This window comes from Fistularia commersonii, chromosome 4, assembly GCF_037954325.1.
Source record: "Fistularia commersonii isolate RoL2024-O1a breed Wild chromosome 4, RoL_Fcom_v1.0, whole genome shotgun sequence".
Taxonomy (NCBI): domain Eukaryota; kingdom Metazoa; phylum Chordata; class Actinopteri; order Syngnathiformes; family Fistulariidae; genus Fistularia; species Fistularia commersonii.
Genome location: NC_141287.1, coordinates 2,458,482 through 2,476,871, shown reverse-complemented (window position 1 = coordinate 2,476,871; position 18,390 = coordinate 2,458,482). Strand labels below are relative to the sequence as shown.

The 18,390-nt window shown below is 38.6% G+C and overlaps 1 protein-coding gene across 2 annotated transcripts in view; it reads left to right on the top strand.

Moving 5' to 3' along the window:
- kalrna (kalirin RhoGEF kinase a) overlaps positions 1 to 18,390 on the top strand; it is a 164,129-nt gene that overhangs the window by 102,768 nt on the left and 42,971 nt on the right. For both annotated transcript variants that reach the window (XM_086144702.1, XM_086144701.1), the window contains exons 31-38: positions 182 to 251; positions 364 to 453; positions 1,244 to 1,336; positions 1,812 to 1,923; positions 2,087 to 2,277; positions 2,451 to 2,552; positions 2,633 to 2,775; positions 3,783 to 3,885. In XM_086144702.1, the coding sequence (XP_086000828.1) occupies positions 182 to 251; positions 364 to 453; positions 1,244 to 1,336; positions 1,812 to 1,923; positions 2,087 to 2,277; positions 2,451 to 2,552; positions 2,633 to 2,775; positions 3,783 to 3,885 (904 nt within the window). The remainder of the gene's footprint in view (positions 1 to 181; positions 252 to 363; positions 454 to 1,243; positions 1,337 to 1,811; positions 1,924 to 2,086; positions 2,278 to 2,450; positions 2,553 to 2,632; positions 2,776 to 3,782; positions 3,886 to 18,390) is intronic.

The following is an 18,390-nucleotide window of genomic DNA, read 5'->3' as shown; positions in this document are numbered from 1 at the left end:
ATCTTCTTATCTTATCTTATCAAAAAATCTGATTAAATTGTCTGTAGCTGGTTTTGCTCTCTTTATTAATTATGTACTCATCCGCCCATCTTGCTTTGAACATGGATCACGTATTGGACAATGTTTTCTTTTTAATATTAAAATTGAATTGGATCGATTTTGATTTTGTATTTGTTTCCAGTATATTCCTGAAGGAACTGGTTAATTATGAGCAGCTACCAGAGGATGTGGGTCATTGCTTTGTCACTTGGGTAAGAATTCACTTCATGTGGGTCAATGATAATCCTCAGAGTTAAGAGTAATTATAATCGCAATCACTGTAAATATGCACCTATTTCTTCCTGATGGACTTTTTTTTTCTAGGCTGATAAATTCCAAATATATGTGGATTACTGTAAGAACAAGCCAGACTCTAGTCAGCTAATACAGGAACATGCTGGCACCTTCTTTGATGTGAGTATATCTTTTGTCGAACACAAGCATCGCTCTTTCTCAGAATCAGAATCAAAATCAGAATTAAAGGCCGCACAACGTTGTCGGTGGAATTTGTTTTCGGAAAAGCGCATAATGCTCACGTCTCTCCTGTGTCAGTTCCGTCGTCAACAATACAGACAGAAAATCATGATTAGCAGACACGATACATCAAGACGTTGATCGATTCGGAGTCCGTATAGCGATTGGAAATTTTTTTAATCTGTCAGATTTGGTTGTGAGACCTGTAGAGCCGCCCGGAGTGTGAACAAGCGATGTGCAGGGTGTGTGTGGTCTGAAGTGAGTTTGACTGAACGTTGTGTGATGCGTCTTTGATACAGAGCGTCTAAGGAAGGGAGAGTTTGAGCCATGATTCTAGATGATTTATTGATAATGCCATACCAGTTACCATACCAGACTATTATTGATGAGATCAGGATACTTTCAATTATGGCTGTGTCGAACTGAAGGAGGATATTGTCTCTCATTGAATTTTTTTTTTTTTAGTTGTCTGAGGAAAAACAGTCTTTTGTTGGCTTTTTTGTAAACTTCCTCTGAGTGCTGTTTAAATTTTAGTGTGTTATTTATGTGTGTCCCAAGATATTTGAATAAGTCTGTGATGGCTATAGGATCAGAGTTGATGGAAATGGGTGTTTTAGGTGTGGGCGAGCGGGAGAAATCAATCTTTATATGTATCAGTTCAAAGTTTCTGTCAGCAGATGGCAGTATTTCATTGATTTCGCTTTAATTTCTTCTCCACCTGTATGAGCAGGACATCCAGCAGAGACGTGGCCTGTCAAACTCCATCTCCTCTTACCTTATTAAACCAGTCCAGAGGATCACAAAATACCAGCTACTGCTCAAGGTACAGTCACACATATCCAAAAAAAAAAAAAAAGCAACCATATCTTTAACCTAAAAAAAAAACAAAAACTGTGCAATATTTCATTTCACTGTGCAATATTCAGAAACTGTGCAATATTTCATCTCATCTCATAAGAGCTACACTACAATTTTCACTACAATTTTCCCTTCTATCATACTATTGTGCACTCCTTACCTCACTTGTTACTAAGACACTTATAGTTTTATCACTGTTTACTAAGACACTTTATAGTTTCACTGAGACACTTTATAGTTTATAGTTTATTTTTATTTCTAATTCTGCCTTTTTCTTTTTATTATTTATTACTGTTATATTTTCTGTAACTCTGGCACAGCAATTTCCTTCGGGATTAATAAAGTTATTCTTATTCTTATTCTGTCGCTCATTAATTAATAGGACTACATCAAGACTTTTCTTTCCTCCTCAATCCACTCTACTTTTCATTCCCCAACAGGAGTTGTTATCATGTTGTGAGGAGGGAAAAGGTGAGATCAAGGACGGGCTGGAGGTCATGCTCAGTGTGCCGAAGAGAGCTAATGATGCCATGCATCTAGCTTTGTTAGAAGGTAGTATGCCGTTCCAGATTATAAATGAGATATATCTTGTTTTTCATTTGTTTTTTTGTAAATGATAAGAAATATAATGTCTTGCTCCTCTGGAAAAAGTTCAATTATCTCGAGACTTTTGACTGCACGTTTAATACATGCATTTCTCTGCTCTCCTTTCCAGGGTTTGAGGAGAACTTAGAGGTGCAAGGTGAGCTCATCCTGCAGGACAGTTTCCAGGTCTGGGATCCACGTTCTCTCATCAGGAAAGGCCGGGACAGACACCTCTTTCTCTTTGAGTTTTCATTGGTCTTCAGCAAGGATATCAAAGACTCAGCAGGAAGAACCAAGTACCAGTACAAAAACAGACTACTGGTAAGTGTGTGTGTGTGTGTGTGTGTGTGTGTGTGCGACAGAGACAAAGAGCGATTTCATGAGATGTACACCTTGCCATTTCTTGTTTCTTTCTGGACCTTCCGTCTGAGCTTTGCATGCATGTCACCTAAACTGATTTGAATTTAATGATTGCATATTTCTTTGCTTTGCAGACGTCAGAGTTGGGTGTGACAGAGCACATTGAAGGTGACCCCTGTAAATTTGCTCTGTGGGCAGGAAGAACCCCGTCTTCTGACAATAAAACGGTTCTAAAGGCAAGAAAAAAAGCTTATATGACAGAAAATTCTGTCTTCATGAGAAATTGCACACTATTCTCAACTGCTATTTCTTCCAGGCATCCAGTATGGAAGCCAAACAGGAATGGATTAAGAATATCAGAGAGGTGATTCAGGAGAGAATGACTCATTTAAAGGGGGCACTGAAGGAACCTGTCCATCTGCCAAAAGCACCAGCACTGACCAAACCCAGGAACAAGAGGTGAGGCCGTATCAGATAAACCTAAATACACTGCTTAAAAAAATAAAGGGAACACTTAAAAAACACATCCTAGATCTAAATGAATGAAATATTCTTATGAAATACTTTGCTCTTTACACAGTTGAATGTGCTGACAACAAAATCACACAAAAATGATCAATGGAAATCAATTTTATCAACCCATGGAGGTCTGGATTAGGAATCACACTCCAAATTAAAGTGTAAAAACAAACTCCAAGCTGATCCAACTTTGATGTAATGTCCTTAAAACAAGTCAAAATGAATCTGTGTTGCTTCCTGAGTGGACACTATGATTTCACACAAGTGTGATGGACTTGGAGTTACATTGTGTTGTTCAAGTGTTCCCTTTATTTTTTTGAGCAGTATATATGAAAATAACACCTGATTAGCACTAGCATTCAAGAAAACACTTAAAAACACACAAAACCGTGATCGATAAGAATATAAAACAAATATCTAAGATCATTAGCATCAAACAACATGTAGAAGAAATACACACACACACACACACACACATACAAATTAATTGTTCCAATAGAACAAAGCAAACACTAAATTCCTTATTTACATTATTATTTACATATTCCTTATATACTTTAATAGGAAAGTATTATACATGTATATCATCTGATATTGATAACCGTTAACTTCCCAACCACTTATGCTATCGCACACACACATGCATGCTATCTCACTGTGCTAATTCTTAGTATGTGTTATAGAAGCAGTAAAAATTGTGTTAAATAACCAGTATGCTCATGCATTTACAAAAAGTAGGGCAAAGAATTGACTTTCCTACTGCACTGTTGTTTTCCCAACAACATAAATGTTATTGTTGTAAACACTGGCACTACATGTTCTGAGCTGCATCATCACTGTGGAAGAAGGTTTCCTTTAAAAAAAAAAAAGTTTGTAAAAGAGCCACTTAATGTCAAACTCATTGTCACATTGTGTTTGTCCATGATTCAACATTGCGGTGCGTCAAGGGAGGGAGGTGAAGACGGAGACAGTCAAGGAGATGGTAGCAGTCAGCCAGATACCATCTCTATTGCCTCAAGGACATCCCAGAACACTGTGGACAGTGACAAGGTAGGAAACACAGGGACAAACTGAACTCCCGTATGAATGACAACATGGAGGAGAGTGTGTGTGTGTGTGTGTGTGATGAGCTGCTGACCTACAGCTGGCTCAGTGCTAGCTGATCTGGTTTTCAACTGTCCTGCATGTGGGCTGCAGTTTTTACACACTTGCTCACAAATGCATGAATCTTAGGGTGCCGCGTGTGCGAAAAGATGTGCAATGTGTGTGTCAGCAAAGTCTTGAAATGATGCAGTGAACAAAGAAAAGGTAAGGAGTGAAAAATCTGTTCGGATTGTGTGCAGATGCTCCATGTAAACCAGGTTCTCACATCCAAATAAACAGGAATTTCAGAGTTAAATTTGCTTATGTTTACTATAAGATACGCTCCTCTTATTACCCGATTTCCTATTTTTACTTCATTAAGTTGAAATGTAGGGGCTTCATAGACACTAATGTCAATTATGAGCTTCCCAGTGTGACCTTATGAGCATTTTCTATTAAATGCTCACTTTTTTCTCCCTAGTAGGTTTTAAACCATGCATATCTTCATCCTACACTTAAATACAAACCTTCAAAATACATGAACGTCTATTTCAATCCCCATGACTGTCATATTAACAAGAGTTTTGTTTTGTGTGGCAATTATAGAACTTGAATTAAACTTTTTTTTATACCTCAATGCTGCTCTGCCAATTTCCACTGATATTTGCACACACACACACACACACACACCATAGCTATCAGCCTATTACACAGTGTGGCCTTTTCACTGTGCAACCCCACGCCTACACACTACCCTGCCTCTAAATGTCATGCATATACACACACACACACACACACACACACACACACACACACACACACATACACACACTCTCTCTCTCTCTCTGTCTTTCCCATTTTATGTGAATGTGTTTGACCACAACTCAGCTTATACTGTAAGCCATTTTCTTTACCAACACTTCTTCTTTATTGCTGTCGGCATGTTTTTTTTTCTGTCCCTCTTAGTTTTACAATAATTTTATAAATGTGTAAGTGAGTGAACATGCCTGTTGTAGCAACCTGTCTCTTTGCACATCTTGCTTCCTGGCCAGTGAAGACCAGCATTGGTTTTGAGTGTGGGTGTGTTGTTGTTAGTGGTCCAGTTTATTGTTTCTAGATGTTTTTATCCGTCTAGCCTGCTGTTATTGGATCCTATTTTGCTTCCCTGAAAATATAAAAGGATAGAAAAACGCTTCCTAAATTCTGTTTTCCTTTTTCATCCATGCTTTTTGTTTCAGCTTTAATTTGTCTTCACACTGTGAGGTTCATTTACTAGATTTCTTCTTTTTTTTTTTTTTTTTTTTTTCATGAATAGTGGCAGATTTCTGGCTCAGTGTTTTTTCCTTAAATTTTTTTTTTTACCAAAATTCCTTTCCGATCTCTTAGAGTAAGATGCAAATTATGGCCTGATGTTTTCAGCTGTGTTCACTGCTTGGCTGGCGGTCTCCCTGCCAGCTGGGCAGCACTAAATCTACTATTCTGATGTCCACAGACTTTGTTACAACCGAATAAAGGGCTTTGGAAAACCCCACGAGTTTTAGGCAGATCTTTTTACCATTCTGTAAAATGCCTTTTGTTGTTTTTGGTGCTGTTTTCAAGTTGTCATGTTGAATGTCCTTCCGATGTGCTTTAGGCATTCGGATTTCTAGGGAAAATGCTTGTGGTGGAGAGCTGTCTGTGGAATTTTGTGATTTTTCTTTTAGTGAGAGTGCAGAAACACTTGTCTTGCATCTGAAGGCTGTTGTCTCCATCTCTTGGTGTGCGTCCAGACAAGATCCAAGATCAATCTATTCCATTTTGCCTTGGTGACAAAGGTGAAATCACTAGTTTCAGCGGCGATGAAGCCACCCTTAAAGTACATTTGAAACCAAACCCAGTTTAGTTAAGCAACCAATAGATTGGTTTTTATCCATCCATCCATCTTCCCCCGCTCTAGGCTGGGCAAGGCATTCCCTGGCCGGCCTGGAGACACAGTATCTCCAGCATGTCCTGGGTCTTCCCCGTGGTCTCCTCCCAGATGGACATCCACCCTGCAGAGAACACTCTTTTCGGCCGCTTGTCTCTACAATCTCGTTCTTTCGGTCACCACCCACAACTGATGACCATAGATGAGGGCGGGAACGTAGATCGGCTGGTAAATTGAGGGCTTCTGGCTCAGAAGCTGCACCGATTCACCTGTCCATCTCCCGCTCTATCCTTTTCTCACTGGTCAACAAGATCCCAAGATACTTGGACTCCTCCACTCGGAGCAGGACCTCCTCCCTGACTTGGAGTGGGCATTCCAACCGTTTCTGGTTGAAGACCATGGTCTCGGATTTGGAAGTGCTGATCCTCATCCCGGCTGCTTCAGAGTTGGAGATCATGGTTTGATGAAGCCAACTGAACCACATCATCTGCAAAAAAGCAGATACTCGATCCTGCGGCCACTAAACTGGATCCCCTCGATGCCCCGGCTGCTCCTAGAAATTCCTTCCACAAAAGTTATGAATAGAATCGGTGACAAAGGGCAGCTCTGGCGGAGTCCAACTGGGTCCTACCTACAATCGGCAATGCAGACAAAGCTCCGACACCGATCATACAGGGACCAAACTGCCCATATAATGAGTTCGGGTACCCCAAACTCCAAGAACACCCCACGGCAAGATTGCTCACAGGACACGGTTTAATGCCATCTCTAGATCCACAAAACACACGTAGACTGGTTGGGCAAACTCCCATGCACCCTAGGGGACCCTGCTCAGGGTATAGAGCTGGTCCACTGCTCCACCACCAGGAACAGCGGCACTATCCCTGACATCGATGCAATGCAGAAGTGGCATGTCAGCCAGGACAGGCCTACAGCATCCAGAGCCTTGGGGAACCCAGGGTAGACCTCATCCACCTCCGGGGCCCTGCTACTGAAGAACTTTTTGACTGTGTCAGCAGCTTCAGCCCTGGAAATAGGTATGCTTGCTCCAAAGTCCCCCGGCTCTCCTTCTTCATTGGACGGCATTTCAATGGGTCTGAGGAGGTCTCGGAAGTATTCCTGCTACCGATCTAAATCTCGAGATGAGGTCAGCAGCGCTTCACTCCCACTGTACGCAGTGTTGACCGAGCACTGCTTCCCCCTCCTGATGGTGGACCAGAAAGTCCTTCTGCATGGTCTCCCTGGCCCGACTCTTTCCTGGCCCGACTCTGGATGATGTTCTTGTGCAATAGCCTTAATTTTTCTATTAGATGGACCGACTAAAAGATGGAGTTGTAAAACCCATCTGTTTTTGAAAAGGTATGCCCCAATGTTAAACAGCTTTTTAAATGTCTGCAAACTAGTTTTATTTTGTTTCGGTATTTTTTTTTTTAGATATTTCCATTGTTTATTGAACAACACCTTCTATTTTATTCAGATATTTTGTCGACCACAAAGAAAATGACTTAATCACTCTATTAGATACACCAGTTTAGCTTTGTGTTAATTTAAAGGCTAATCAGCCATCGAATATAAGCAACTCAATGTTACTAATGTTTACTAAGACACTTTATAGTTTCACTGAGACACTTTATAGTTTATAGTTTATTTTTATTTCTAATTCTGCCTTTTCTTTTTATTATTTATTACTGTTATATTTTCTGTAACTCTGGCACACCAATTTCCTTCGGGATTAATAAAGTTGTTCTTATCTTATCTTATTATCTTATCTTATTCAGACGGAAGGGTCAGAATTTGGCACGATCAATATGAAAGCCTGGATCCAATCGTTGCTTTAAATGGCGATTAGTTGTTCGATCTGTATATAGCGTTTCATGATGCTAGAAAATATATTGTGGAAACACCATCAGGGAAACATTTGGGAAAACCCAGATCTGCTCAGTGTGACTCGCTTGGGTCGTACCGAAAAACAAAGTAGTTTTTCACCACAGGGACTTGCCAGGAGTAGCAGACATGTACAAGCATCAGCATTTTTAGTTTCCATTGTGGTTAGGTTTATGGTTGAGATATAAATTCCAAAGTTTCTCCAAAGTATAAACAATAGAAAAAAAATGGCAGAAAATCAGAAAATCGGACACGGTCTGACTTAAATGCCGCAAACCATTTCATGTTGGTCTGTGACTTTGTGTTCAAACAGTATTTAAGTTTGTGAGTTCAGGCATGTTATCCAGAAATAGAGAAATAAGGCTTAATTCGGCCGGATACATTTTATTTATCAATTTTTAATTGAATTTTTGTTTTTTTTCCTCAGAAGATATTAAGTCCTTTTAGGCAGAAGTATTGATGCGTTGTTTTCACGCGCAACACTTGTGTATTTCCGTGAATGGCTTTTCTTCTGTCTGTCACTTTATTCTATAATAACAACTCAGCTCTGACGCACTCAGATATTCCACTGGCTGTATGCGACTAGCGTGTGTGTTTGTGTATGAATGTGTGTGTGTGTGTGTGTGTGTGTTGAAGCACATAGCGGATCAGAAGCTACTTACTCTGGTGGTTTAAGTTTTAAGTTTAACATGACCTCTTTTTTTCCTTATTTGTCTTAGTCTGTGTCTGTTTTCCTTTCCATCGACTTTTTCGGTGACTCTCAACATCGTCCTTCTAAATCTCTCCTTACCATCTCCTGCCATTTGGAGGTGAAACATCTTAGAATCTATTTATCAATTATTTGAAGAATAATTTCTCCTTTGTGAGAATCAACAAGATTATCTGAAGACTACAAGTTAGGATTTACCTCTACGGTAAATTTTATATCAGGTTGAAATTTGTGAATTGATTCAAAGAGATAAAGAACAACCAGTGGATCACAGGTTTTCACACAAATTGATTAAATGTCAATTAATCGAACCTTGTTGAGCCGCTCGGTAGGCATTTAGGGAAAAAATTTTAGCAAAAAAATTTTAAAAATTGGGGAGATTGCCACTGTTAATCCTGCTTTGTTTTTGGTCTGGGAATATCTTTGTTCTCTGTGGCCTTCAGCTCTTGCAGAATGTCAACATTAACAAGGACATTCAACCACCAAAAATATAAACACCCTTTGTCTTGGGAAATATATGCGCATTATATGCTCTGCTTCAAATACCACTGAAAGACTTATTTTGTCATTTGGATTTTATGTGGATTTACAAATACTGAACTGCTGCTTTACCACTTTTTAACTTTAAAACTTGCTGTTAAGAAAGGCCAAGCCCTGTGATTTTGACATTCTGTTTAAAATGGTGTTTCATACACTCCGCCTGTGTGAAATTTCTTTTGTGTGATCCTTCTTTTTTTGTGTAGTGAGTCAACTGCTGTTCAGTCCATGATTTTTGCTATTTAAAGTGTTGTTCCAGTGGTTAACAACTTGTTGGTCAGTTAAGTTCCACCACAACTTTGCAACCCTGAGGGTAAATATAGAGAAAAACTACATTTGACTGTTGGCTTGCAAAATAAAAAAGTCTATCTCCTCCGTTCACGCAAAACTGAGCGTGTAACACTTTTTGGAAAAAATACCCATCTTATTAACACTGATCCCAATCAGAAGTGATTTTTTTTGTGACCGGGAATATTGATCATAGTGCTGTTAGTGATGTCTTTACTGTACCTTCTTTTTGGACTCTCACACGGTAACCATGGTTACATTGCCTCGGTATTGTTCACACGCGTTATAATGAATAAAATTCATTCAGTGCTGTTTCAAACATTACATTACATTACATTTGGCAGACGCTTTTATCCAAAGCGACTTACAATAGAGGACATAAGCACTGCAAATAACACTTGCAAATACAAGATGCACAGGAAATATACAGAACAGTAAGCTGGGGTTAGTTTGTTTTTGTTTTTTTTTAAGACAAAAACGTACCCACACACACACACACACACACACACACACACACTTGGTGCCTAACCTGATCTGGGGCAGCTTAAGCAAAACACGTTATACTGAAACCATCTGTTGGTCGTATAACTTTTTTGTCACACACTAACTCACACACAGCCTTCGCTGATGATTGCATCGTCCACCAGCGGTTTCCAGAAACTGTGAGATATATGGACACACTGATCCCCCTCCTAACCCCACCACACACACACACACTGCTCCCGCATAGCCACTCCTATCAAACACAAAGTTAAGACTGTTCATTGACAGAGTGAGGAAGGGAAAGAGCGCACGAGGGCGTGTTTTCAATGACTGAGGGCGTCTGTGTGCGCGAGTGGCAACGACTTTGACCTGGTAGTCGTCAAAGTGGGAAAGCGCGAAGGGGACGAGAGGGAAACGCAACATGCCAAAATGGATGAGATTTAAACTGTTCAAAGAAAGCAGCAGAGTGAGTACAAACTCATCCTTCTGCTGGCAGCTCGACTTGTAGATAGTGAGGATGATTTTCTGTTCATACCGCTTTATAATACGTTTGATGTTGGCATAATATAGTTGTTTTAGCAGTTTTGTTCAACTGGATTTAAGCGAATGAAAACGCATGGGATGCTTTTAATTAATTTCGTGGAGAATGAAAGGACCGATGTAAACAATTTGGACGTAATCGTTGTTTTACTCTTGCATGTTATCATCAGACATTCGTGGCAAAACATTTCTGAAAATACATTCAAGGTTTTAATATGCTCTGCAGAACTTTTGCTGGCCGCTGTTTAGTTAGATTTTCCTTCTTTTGATTTTATTCCAGTGCTGATATGACAGTTGTAAAGTCAGTTGTCATTACAGTGCTGGAATAAGGCACGTTTATGTAGGTTTTGCAGGATTTTGAGTCGTAAGCTGTGATTTCATAAAGAAGTAAGTTGTTGTTGACATTTGGATTTGGTCAGTGATTCAGATGCAAATCCAGATCATATGCTGTGTTGACTTTTACTTAGAGTGTTGTAAAACGTGGCTGTGAAGGGGTTGGTGTCTAATGGAGGAGATTAATGGTTAAACAGGGCGTGTGTTCGCCTGGAAGGACAGACTCAGACAGGAAACAGGCCATTAGCTGCTGCAGAGACAGGCTGGAAAAAATATGAGCATTCAGGCAGTTGACGTTTGAAATCTGTTTAGACACAACAAGTATATATTTTTTTCACGCAGCTCATTATTCACAAACATACACAGTCAGACATGTAAATGGATCTGACTTATTTAAATTGTTCCACACTCGCTGTTTGTCTTTTTGTGCTACTTTCAAAACAAAGAAACAACCATCATAACTCAAATTATCTGTGCTTTTTGAAGGCCTTTTAGCAGACTAATTAGCAGGTTTGTATAAGATTCTCCAGCCTCCTTCCCTGCACTCCCTCAAAAGCTTCCGGTACTTAGCGCGTTTCCTCCACAATACGCTCTTTCCTGTATGATCAGATGTTTTGAAGCCTCAAAGGTAATAACGCAGTTCACGCAGAGACATTGATGTGCCAGGAGAACCTATGCTGCTTTCCCAAGTTGACATGTAACTGCCAGTCAGAGGCGATTTGAAGGAGGCCTATCGTTCAGGGTTGTATTGTCTGGGGTTACCCAGGGTTTCTCTCAAGCTTCCTTCCAGCTGTTGCTGATAGCTGAGGCTTTATGCTAATTTCCTTAAGCACCTGGTCATGGTGCCAACGATAGCGACCATGAGCCAGAGCCTTTGGCCAGCCGCTGAGGAGACGTTCGAGAGAGCCTCTTCCAGGGCGAAAAAAAAGGCAGAAAGGTGCCTTGCTCTTCCCCCAGACATGGAGGTTCGCTTGACTTGGCAGGGCATCCTAGACAACTTGTATCGATGTACTAATGTACCTGAGCTGCAGGCAACTCTCCCACCTTGTCCACACTCCCTGCTGTCCAACCAGTCTACTCACTTTCTGTTCCTCCATGCCTGCTTGGTGTCTTGTTGCCGTGGACCTGGCTGACAGGAGACTTTGGGAAGTAGCCTAAGTCCGCTCTGCCTGTTGCCACAGTGCCCACTCGTACCCTTTGTCTCAGGCATGACTCAGCCACCTCCACTGCTGTCTCAACCTTCAATTTACTTCCTGTTCCCACTTCAATGCCAGGAGATGGGATTTAACAGTCCCTAGATTCCCTGTACTGTAGGGTTTCTCTAGTGCACACCGCCATGAACTCTTCAGTGAGGCCATGGAATGGCAGCTACAGGGTATTACTCCCATGAAGTGCAGTTTTGGTGAGACTTCAAGGAAGGCCAAGCCCCTTCTGAAGAAGGCTGCTGATCTTCTTTTCAGGGACTCAGATGTTGTCATAGGGACGTGATAGACCAGCAGGAGCCCCAGGACTCGAGGCAGGATAGAATGGTGGTAAGTCCTGGCTTTAAATCTAAGGCTGGACTTGTCAACCGTGGTGAGCAAAGCTCCAAGTCCTTTGCTAGACATCTGGATGTCAGCAGAGTCTCTCAGGCTGTAGAGCTTTCCAAATCAGAAATAATATCTGTATCAGCATCTCTATGTGTAAACAAATAAGACAATCAATTACATAAAATTCAAACTATATTAATTGTATTCTCTTTAACTAGAAGTATGTCGTTTCTAATTGATGTTCTTGCAAAAAGCAATCTCAAAATCCAACCATTGTTTTCCTTAATATATTTTGACATTTTGTTTGGATTGACCATGAGTAAGTTTAGGTTTAACTTTTCTCTACATCTATTTTTGCATATCTGACTCACACACTCCTGGCAAAATCCTTGTCAGGGAATTTATATTCGATTAGCTTAAAGGGTTAGTGAACCAAGTTAGTATTACAAGTTTCTTTGACAGCAGATCAGCTATACATGTTGCTATGCAGGTATGCGTGTATGTATATTTATATGCATGTAATACATACATATACATGTTTTTAATTTTGAAAGTTTTTAAGAATTGAGGCAAAAAATTAGGGGTTTTCCATGTTGTGTTGAAACATGATGCGAGAGCTGGTGATCATGTAGGTCTAAATGTGTTTAATCATGGTAAACATACAAGTTAAAGTTGCACAAAGTGAGGATGTATTTGAGTTCAAACTTTGTACAATCTAAGTAACAGTCATGATAATGAGGCTCGGGTGTCAGTTTGTTTAAAAGATATGCGCTGCTTTAACAGCCCAGAATTTGTTTCGATCAGGCTGATTGTGCAAAGTTCACTGCTGGTAAGGAAGTTGCACTGACACTGCCGAACACATTGAGCCCTCATTAAACAATTTGATGCACATGGTCTAAAGCACATGACGAAAGTCCATCTGGGGCTTTTTAGGCCTACAAACAAGTGGATGTGTCTTTAGATTGGATTTAAATGGGTGATGTGTGACACTGAAAAAATTGAGCCAAGTATCACCAATACTTCCTTCTAAATTGATATATGAAAAAAGTGTCTCCTGTCTATCATTTATATAATCAAATGAACAATATCAAGAACACCTGTCAGTAAAGAAAATTCCAGGAAATGTTTGATAGTAAATTGAAACTTCTTTACTCCTAATAATTTAAGTGAGCAAAGATAGAATATGTCTAAGAACAGCAGTAGAATTAAAGCAGCGCCACTGTCCTGACAATTTCCAAATAATTCTTTTGTTAATCGAGACACATTGAATGGTTTCTGTTGCCAGAGCTTCTGGCAACAGAAATGAATTTGTATATTCTTTGTTTTTTTCTTTGTTATCAAAACAAGTTGAAATATTTGAACAATTGATATGACCAAAGAATAGCAAGATGCTGTTGAATCAGAAAAGCCTCTGACAACTAAGATATTCCAATTTTTTTTGTTTTGGATCTTCGTGCCGCTGCACATCTCTATCCATGCTTAGTTCGTTGATGTGCGTTCATTTTATACAGTCTCAGAATGAATCATAGAGGGGCAAAGTGTTAGCAAAGCAAATAGAAAACTGATATTTACCCAAATAGCCGAGATGCAGGTAAGACGGCACAAACTGGCAATGTAGTTGCTTTTTGAAATGCATTGATGAAAATCTTATTGTAAGTGGTGAACTACAAGTTGCTCTCTGAGGCCTGAAATTGCCAATGGAATATTTATATTTCTAATTAGGAACATTTCAGCCTCTGGTTCAGTATTCCCTTATTTTTCGTGGGGGTTACGTTCCAAAAAGAACCTGTGATAGGCAAAAGTAGAAACCTTTATTTTTTTTTTACAATTATCATACAATTAAATACTCTATTATACATTGAAAAGAAAGTACAAACCATTTTACAGTTTTGATACAGTATTCTCGCTTTTGTGCAGATAACGTTTGTATCCAACGTAATGTTTTTTTTTTCCTGCGGTCATTAATCCACAGAGCTAATGCAAACTCCATCCTTACTATGGTCTTGTTGCGGACAGTTGCAACCCTTTTTGCATCCTCATCAAAACTTCTTGCCGCTGTCGTCCTAATGTTTTTTTCTTCCTTCTTTACAGAACGAAGGGAAGATTCATTAATTCCGTAATGCCGACGTACAGCCCCATAGCTTTTACCTTCCCTTAGCGTGTCCAGAAGTTTAACTTTATCTGCGATAGATAGCATCTTCCGCTGCCTTTTGGGCCCTGCAAGATGCTTTTGTCGCTCCAGAGCGTTTTGTCAACATCATGGGTTTTAGAGAAACTCGAAATTGCAAGAGAATTTGCACGTACGTCATGTAAATTTGGCAAGCTGTTTTACGTACGTGTACATATTAAACTGCAACGTTATTGACGCACAGGTAGAGAAGAAGCGGAGTGACTTTTTAACCAATCAGAATGCAGAACACAATGCAAATCCGTGAAGTAGCGAAACCGTGAAAAGTAAAGCGCGTTATAGCGAGGGATCACTGTATACAATAAGTTGCTGTGTGGGGTGTTTTGGTCCAAATATAAAAATGGAAGTATGCTAAAAACTATCAAGAAGTGACAAGATGCAAAAGTTTTGTACTGTCCAAATAATGTCCTTTGTATTGGGGCAAAATACACAACTGACCTGTTTAGGGTTGTCTGTGATGAAAAACATGAGTTATAATGTGTCAGCAATGTCTCTTATCACAATCCATTTAAAACAAAAGGAAAAATGGCCTGGAAAATAAAAGCCTTGCCTGTAAATCATCTATAAAAACTGTCCTGAATTTAACATTTTAAAGCCCAGATAGACCTGAATGTATGAATAAACTGCAGCATGAAAGGTAGCTCGAGTGATACAAGCACAATGAGGTTACAGAATGTTTTAGCTTAAAGTAGAAACGCATCATCAGGGTTGTTTTTGGCTCAAAAAACTGACCAATCTGATCTGTTGGAAATCTCATAAATATGTCACGAGAAGTTGATTCATAGAGTTTGCTATGATTACAAATTGATTATCCACTCCGAATTGTACATTTCACACTACATCTTGCTTATTTTACACGTTATCTAATATTATTGATATTGATTATTTTCATAATTATCTTTATGTCTTCAGCATCCAATGTTATATCAATCAAAATAAATTAAAAAAATGAGGTTTCATCTTCAGCTTATTTTTCTCCTCTTCTTAAAAAGGTCAAAAGCTTCAAAAACATGACTGAGTTGACAGCACCTGTCATGTCTACTCTTATATACGGTTTGGTTTTACATTTTACCCCTCACTAATTTTGCCTCAAATGAGGATGTTTACTTTCAAAGGCTTCAAAACTTAAACGTCATTATTCTTCTTTCTATTTATCGCTTGTTGTCTTGTTCTCCTCACATATGCAGGCTTTTGTAATCCCTCCTGGTAAAGGAAAATTTTAAAGTCAAATATTAGTATCAAAATAATATGGAATAAATCTGCAGCAGGTCCTAAAGCTGAAGTGGGATCAAATACAATATTTTACCAGATTTGACAGTTAAAATGCATTTTTGGTCGTTTCATGTACCTTTAAAATTTAGTCAAAGTAAAAGCAAGATACGATACTGATAACAAACTAGGAAGTGCACTATCAAAGATGGTTACAGAAAAGCAGCAGAAACTTAAGCACTAAATGATGCCTCCAAAGAGAAAAGTGTCAACTAACAGGTTTTATTTTATTTTTTAAATTCTCAATAAGGAGTAAGTAGGCATGTGTACGCTGACATTACTGAAGAGCAGTTAATGACGCTCTTTACACTGAACATACCGAGCTGGGTGACATAAATTAAAAGTAGAAAGAAGTTTAATGCCTACGTTTGTTTTCAAAACAAATTGTCCCATACTGTTGATTAATTAGATTTTTGAGATATGAACAGGCTTGTGTTTGCCTGAGCAAAGTAATACAACTGAATACAACTGAAAGTAATACAATTATAGGTTAGTGTTTTTGACCGTAAAACTTCAGGGATTGATTCCTAGACATTGTGAGTCATGTGCTTTGTAAAATAACCGCACCTTTATTTAGATTTTAGCTATTACGTCCTCATATAATTGAGGACATTTATTTGGAGCAGGTCCATCCACCGCCTTATCAGCTGAACATTAACAGTTTTAATTTTTCCCTTTGATTGAAAATTTTGATTGTTAAATAATGTCTTCTCTACAAGTCAGTGTATTTATACATGTGTTTTCAGTTTGTAGACATGAATCATATGATAGATAATGATTCAACAGTGATATCAACAAATTAGAGAACCATCTTAAGCAAAATAAATTCTGTTGATCTAAATATTACTATTTTGGAGGGAAAAAGTTAACATCAGGCATTTACTTTTTTCAATTATTTAACTTTTGAATCCAAGTCTTGTTTCTGAAAGACTATCTTATCTTTTGTATGACAGGGGATGACTCATATATTTTTTGAACATTTGAAGTCCTGTTCTAAGTGAACATTTAAGTCTAGGTGACAGTTTAAGAGTCTACCTGTCAGGCATATTTTTAATTGAAAGTTACATATTGAGGTAAAAGAAAAGTGTCGCACAATTCTCGTAGAGAATATTGGTTGAAGATTGGATCTGAATTGATCCCTGGTGTCCATACACAAGACATTTGCCTCTGCCTGAATGTCATTGAAATAGACTTTTTGATCTATTTCAAGAAATCCCATTTAGGATGATCTATTATGGTTGAACAACAGGAGTGACATTGTAAAAAAACAACTGCACACATTAGTTTTAAACAGACCTAATCCTTCATCACCTCAATGAAATTTAAGTGGGTCGCCCAATTTTGCTGTTATGCATTAAAAAGCTTTCACAATGAATGAAAATACTTGTGGCAACAGATAATCCACCTTAAACCTGAGTGGAGGTCAAAGCCACCAACATAACTCAAAACACCTGTGGGCATGTGACTGTCGTTATATCTAATCTCCATAGTAACCAAGCTGTGTTGCTTAGAGACATTAAAGCTCGCAGGGAGTGCCTTCTTACACACAACACACACACATGCATGCACAAAACTCAAACACACACTCCCTGACATTTTCCAAGGAGACATGAGGAGGAAGCAGCATGAATCACACCCCAGAATGTCTGACTATATGTGCCATCAATCAGTTTTGTTTAATTTTTTTGACTGTGCGTTGGAATTGGGAACGCTGATGTTTTTATTTTTATTTTTATTTTTTCAGTGGGTGATATGAAAGAAGGTCTGATGTATTTTCATAGCTTTCACCATTCGGATTTGCTTATGCTGACGCAGCTTAAATGCAGGTGAACAAGAAACACCTTTTTTTTTTGTGTGCCTTTGCAAGAGAGAAGTAGTTTGCTGACACTTTTAAAATGTGTTGGTTGTGAACTTTTACATGTCATAAGAGCAGAAATGGACAATTACACACTGACTGGGGTTTTTTTTTTATAAATTGTTTGACAAGTCTTCTCAAGTTCCCCAAAGAATGGAGACAAAGTGTGATGGCGCCCATTTTTAAGAGTAAGGGGTGTGTGCAGAATTGCGGCAACTGTAGAGGGATACTTTTTTTTTTTTTTTTTCAACATAAACAGTATAAACAAATATACATATGTACAAATAAACATGGCAAGGTAGAATCGAATGTCAATGTAACAACCGGGGAAGAGGGAGCAAAGGACATGAGGACGTTCGTTCTGTTTGTTATCAGAAGTTAACAGTGTTAAAGGTTTGTGAGACAAAAAAGAAAGTAAAAGAAAAATTATCAAATAAATAGATAGATAAATAAATAGATTAATTAAAAAAAAAAACTTGCAAGGGGATCAAAACATGTATTTAACTTGGTGGTTCACAAGAAATCTCAGACATCAAACTGTATATTTTTTGGTATTTGAATTTTTCCATAAGTTTTAAGGATTTTTTTATATAATAAAACATCGTTTATAAAGAACGTAAAATTGGGAGAACACTTTTGCGTTCTGTTTTTGCCAGGCCTAAAATAACATTGACACATAGTTCATCTCTTTTGTTGCTTAAAAGTAAACCAATTGTCATCTCATCTCTTTAGAAGGAAACGGGTGACGATGGAAAATTGTCTTTAACCCATGTTTGAGTTTTAGCCCAAAAGCCCTGTACTTTTTCACATGAGAAAAATATGTGGTCAGTGGTTTCAATGTTGTCTTCACAAAAGGTACAAATAATACCGTCAATATTAAAGCGTACCCTCAATAATTCCTTAGATGGGTAGATGTCATTCATAATTTTGAAGTGGGTCTCTTTTCCCTTG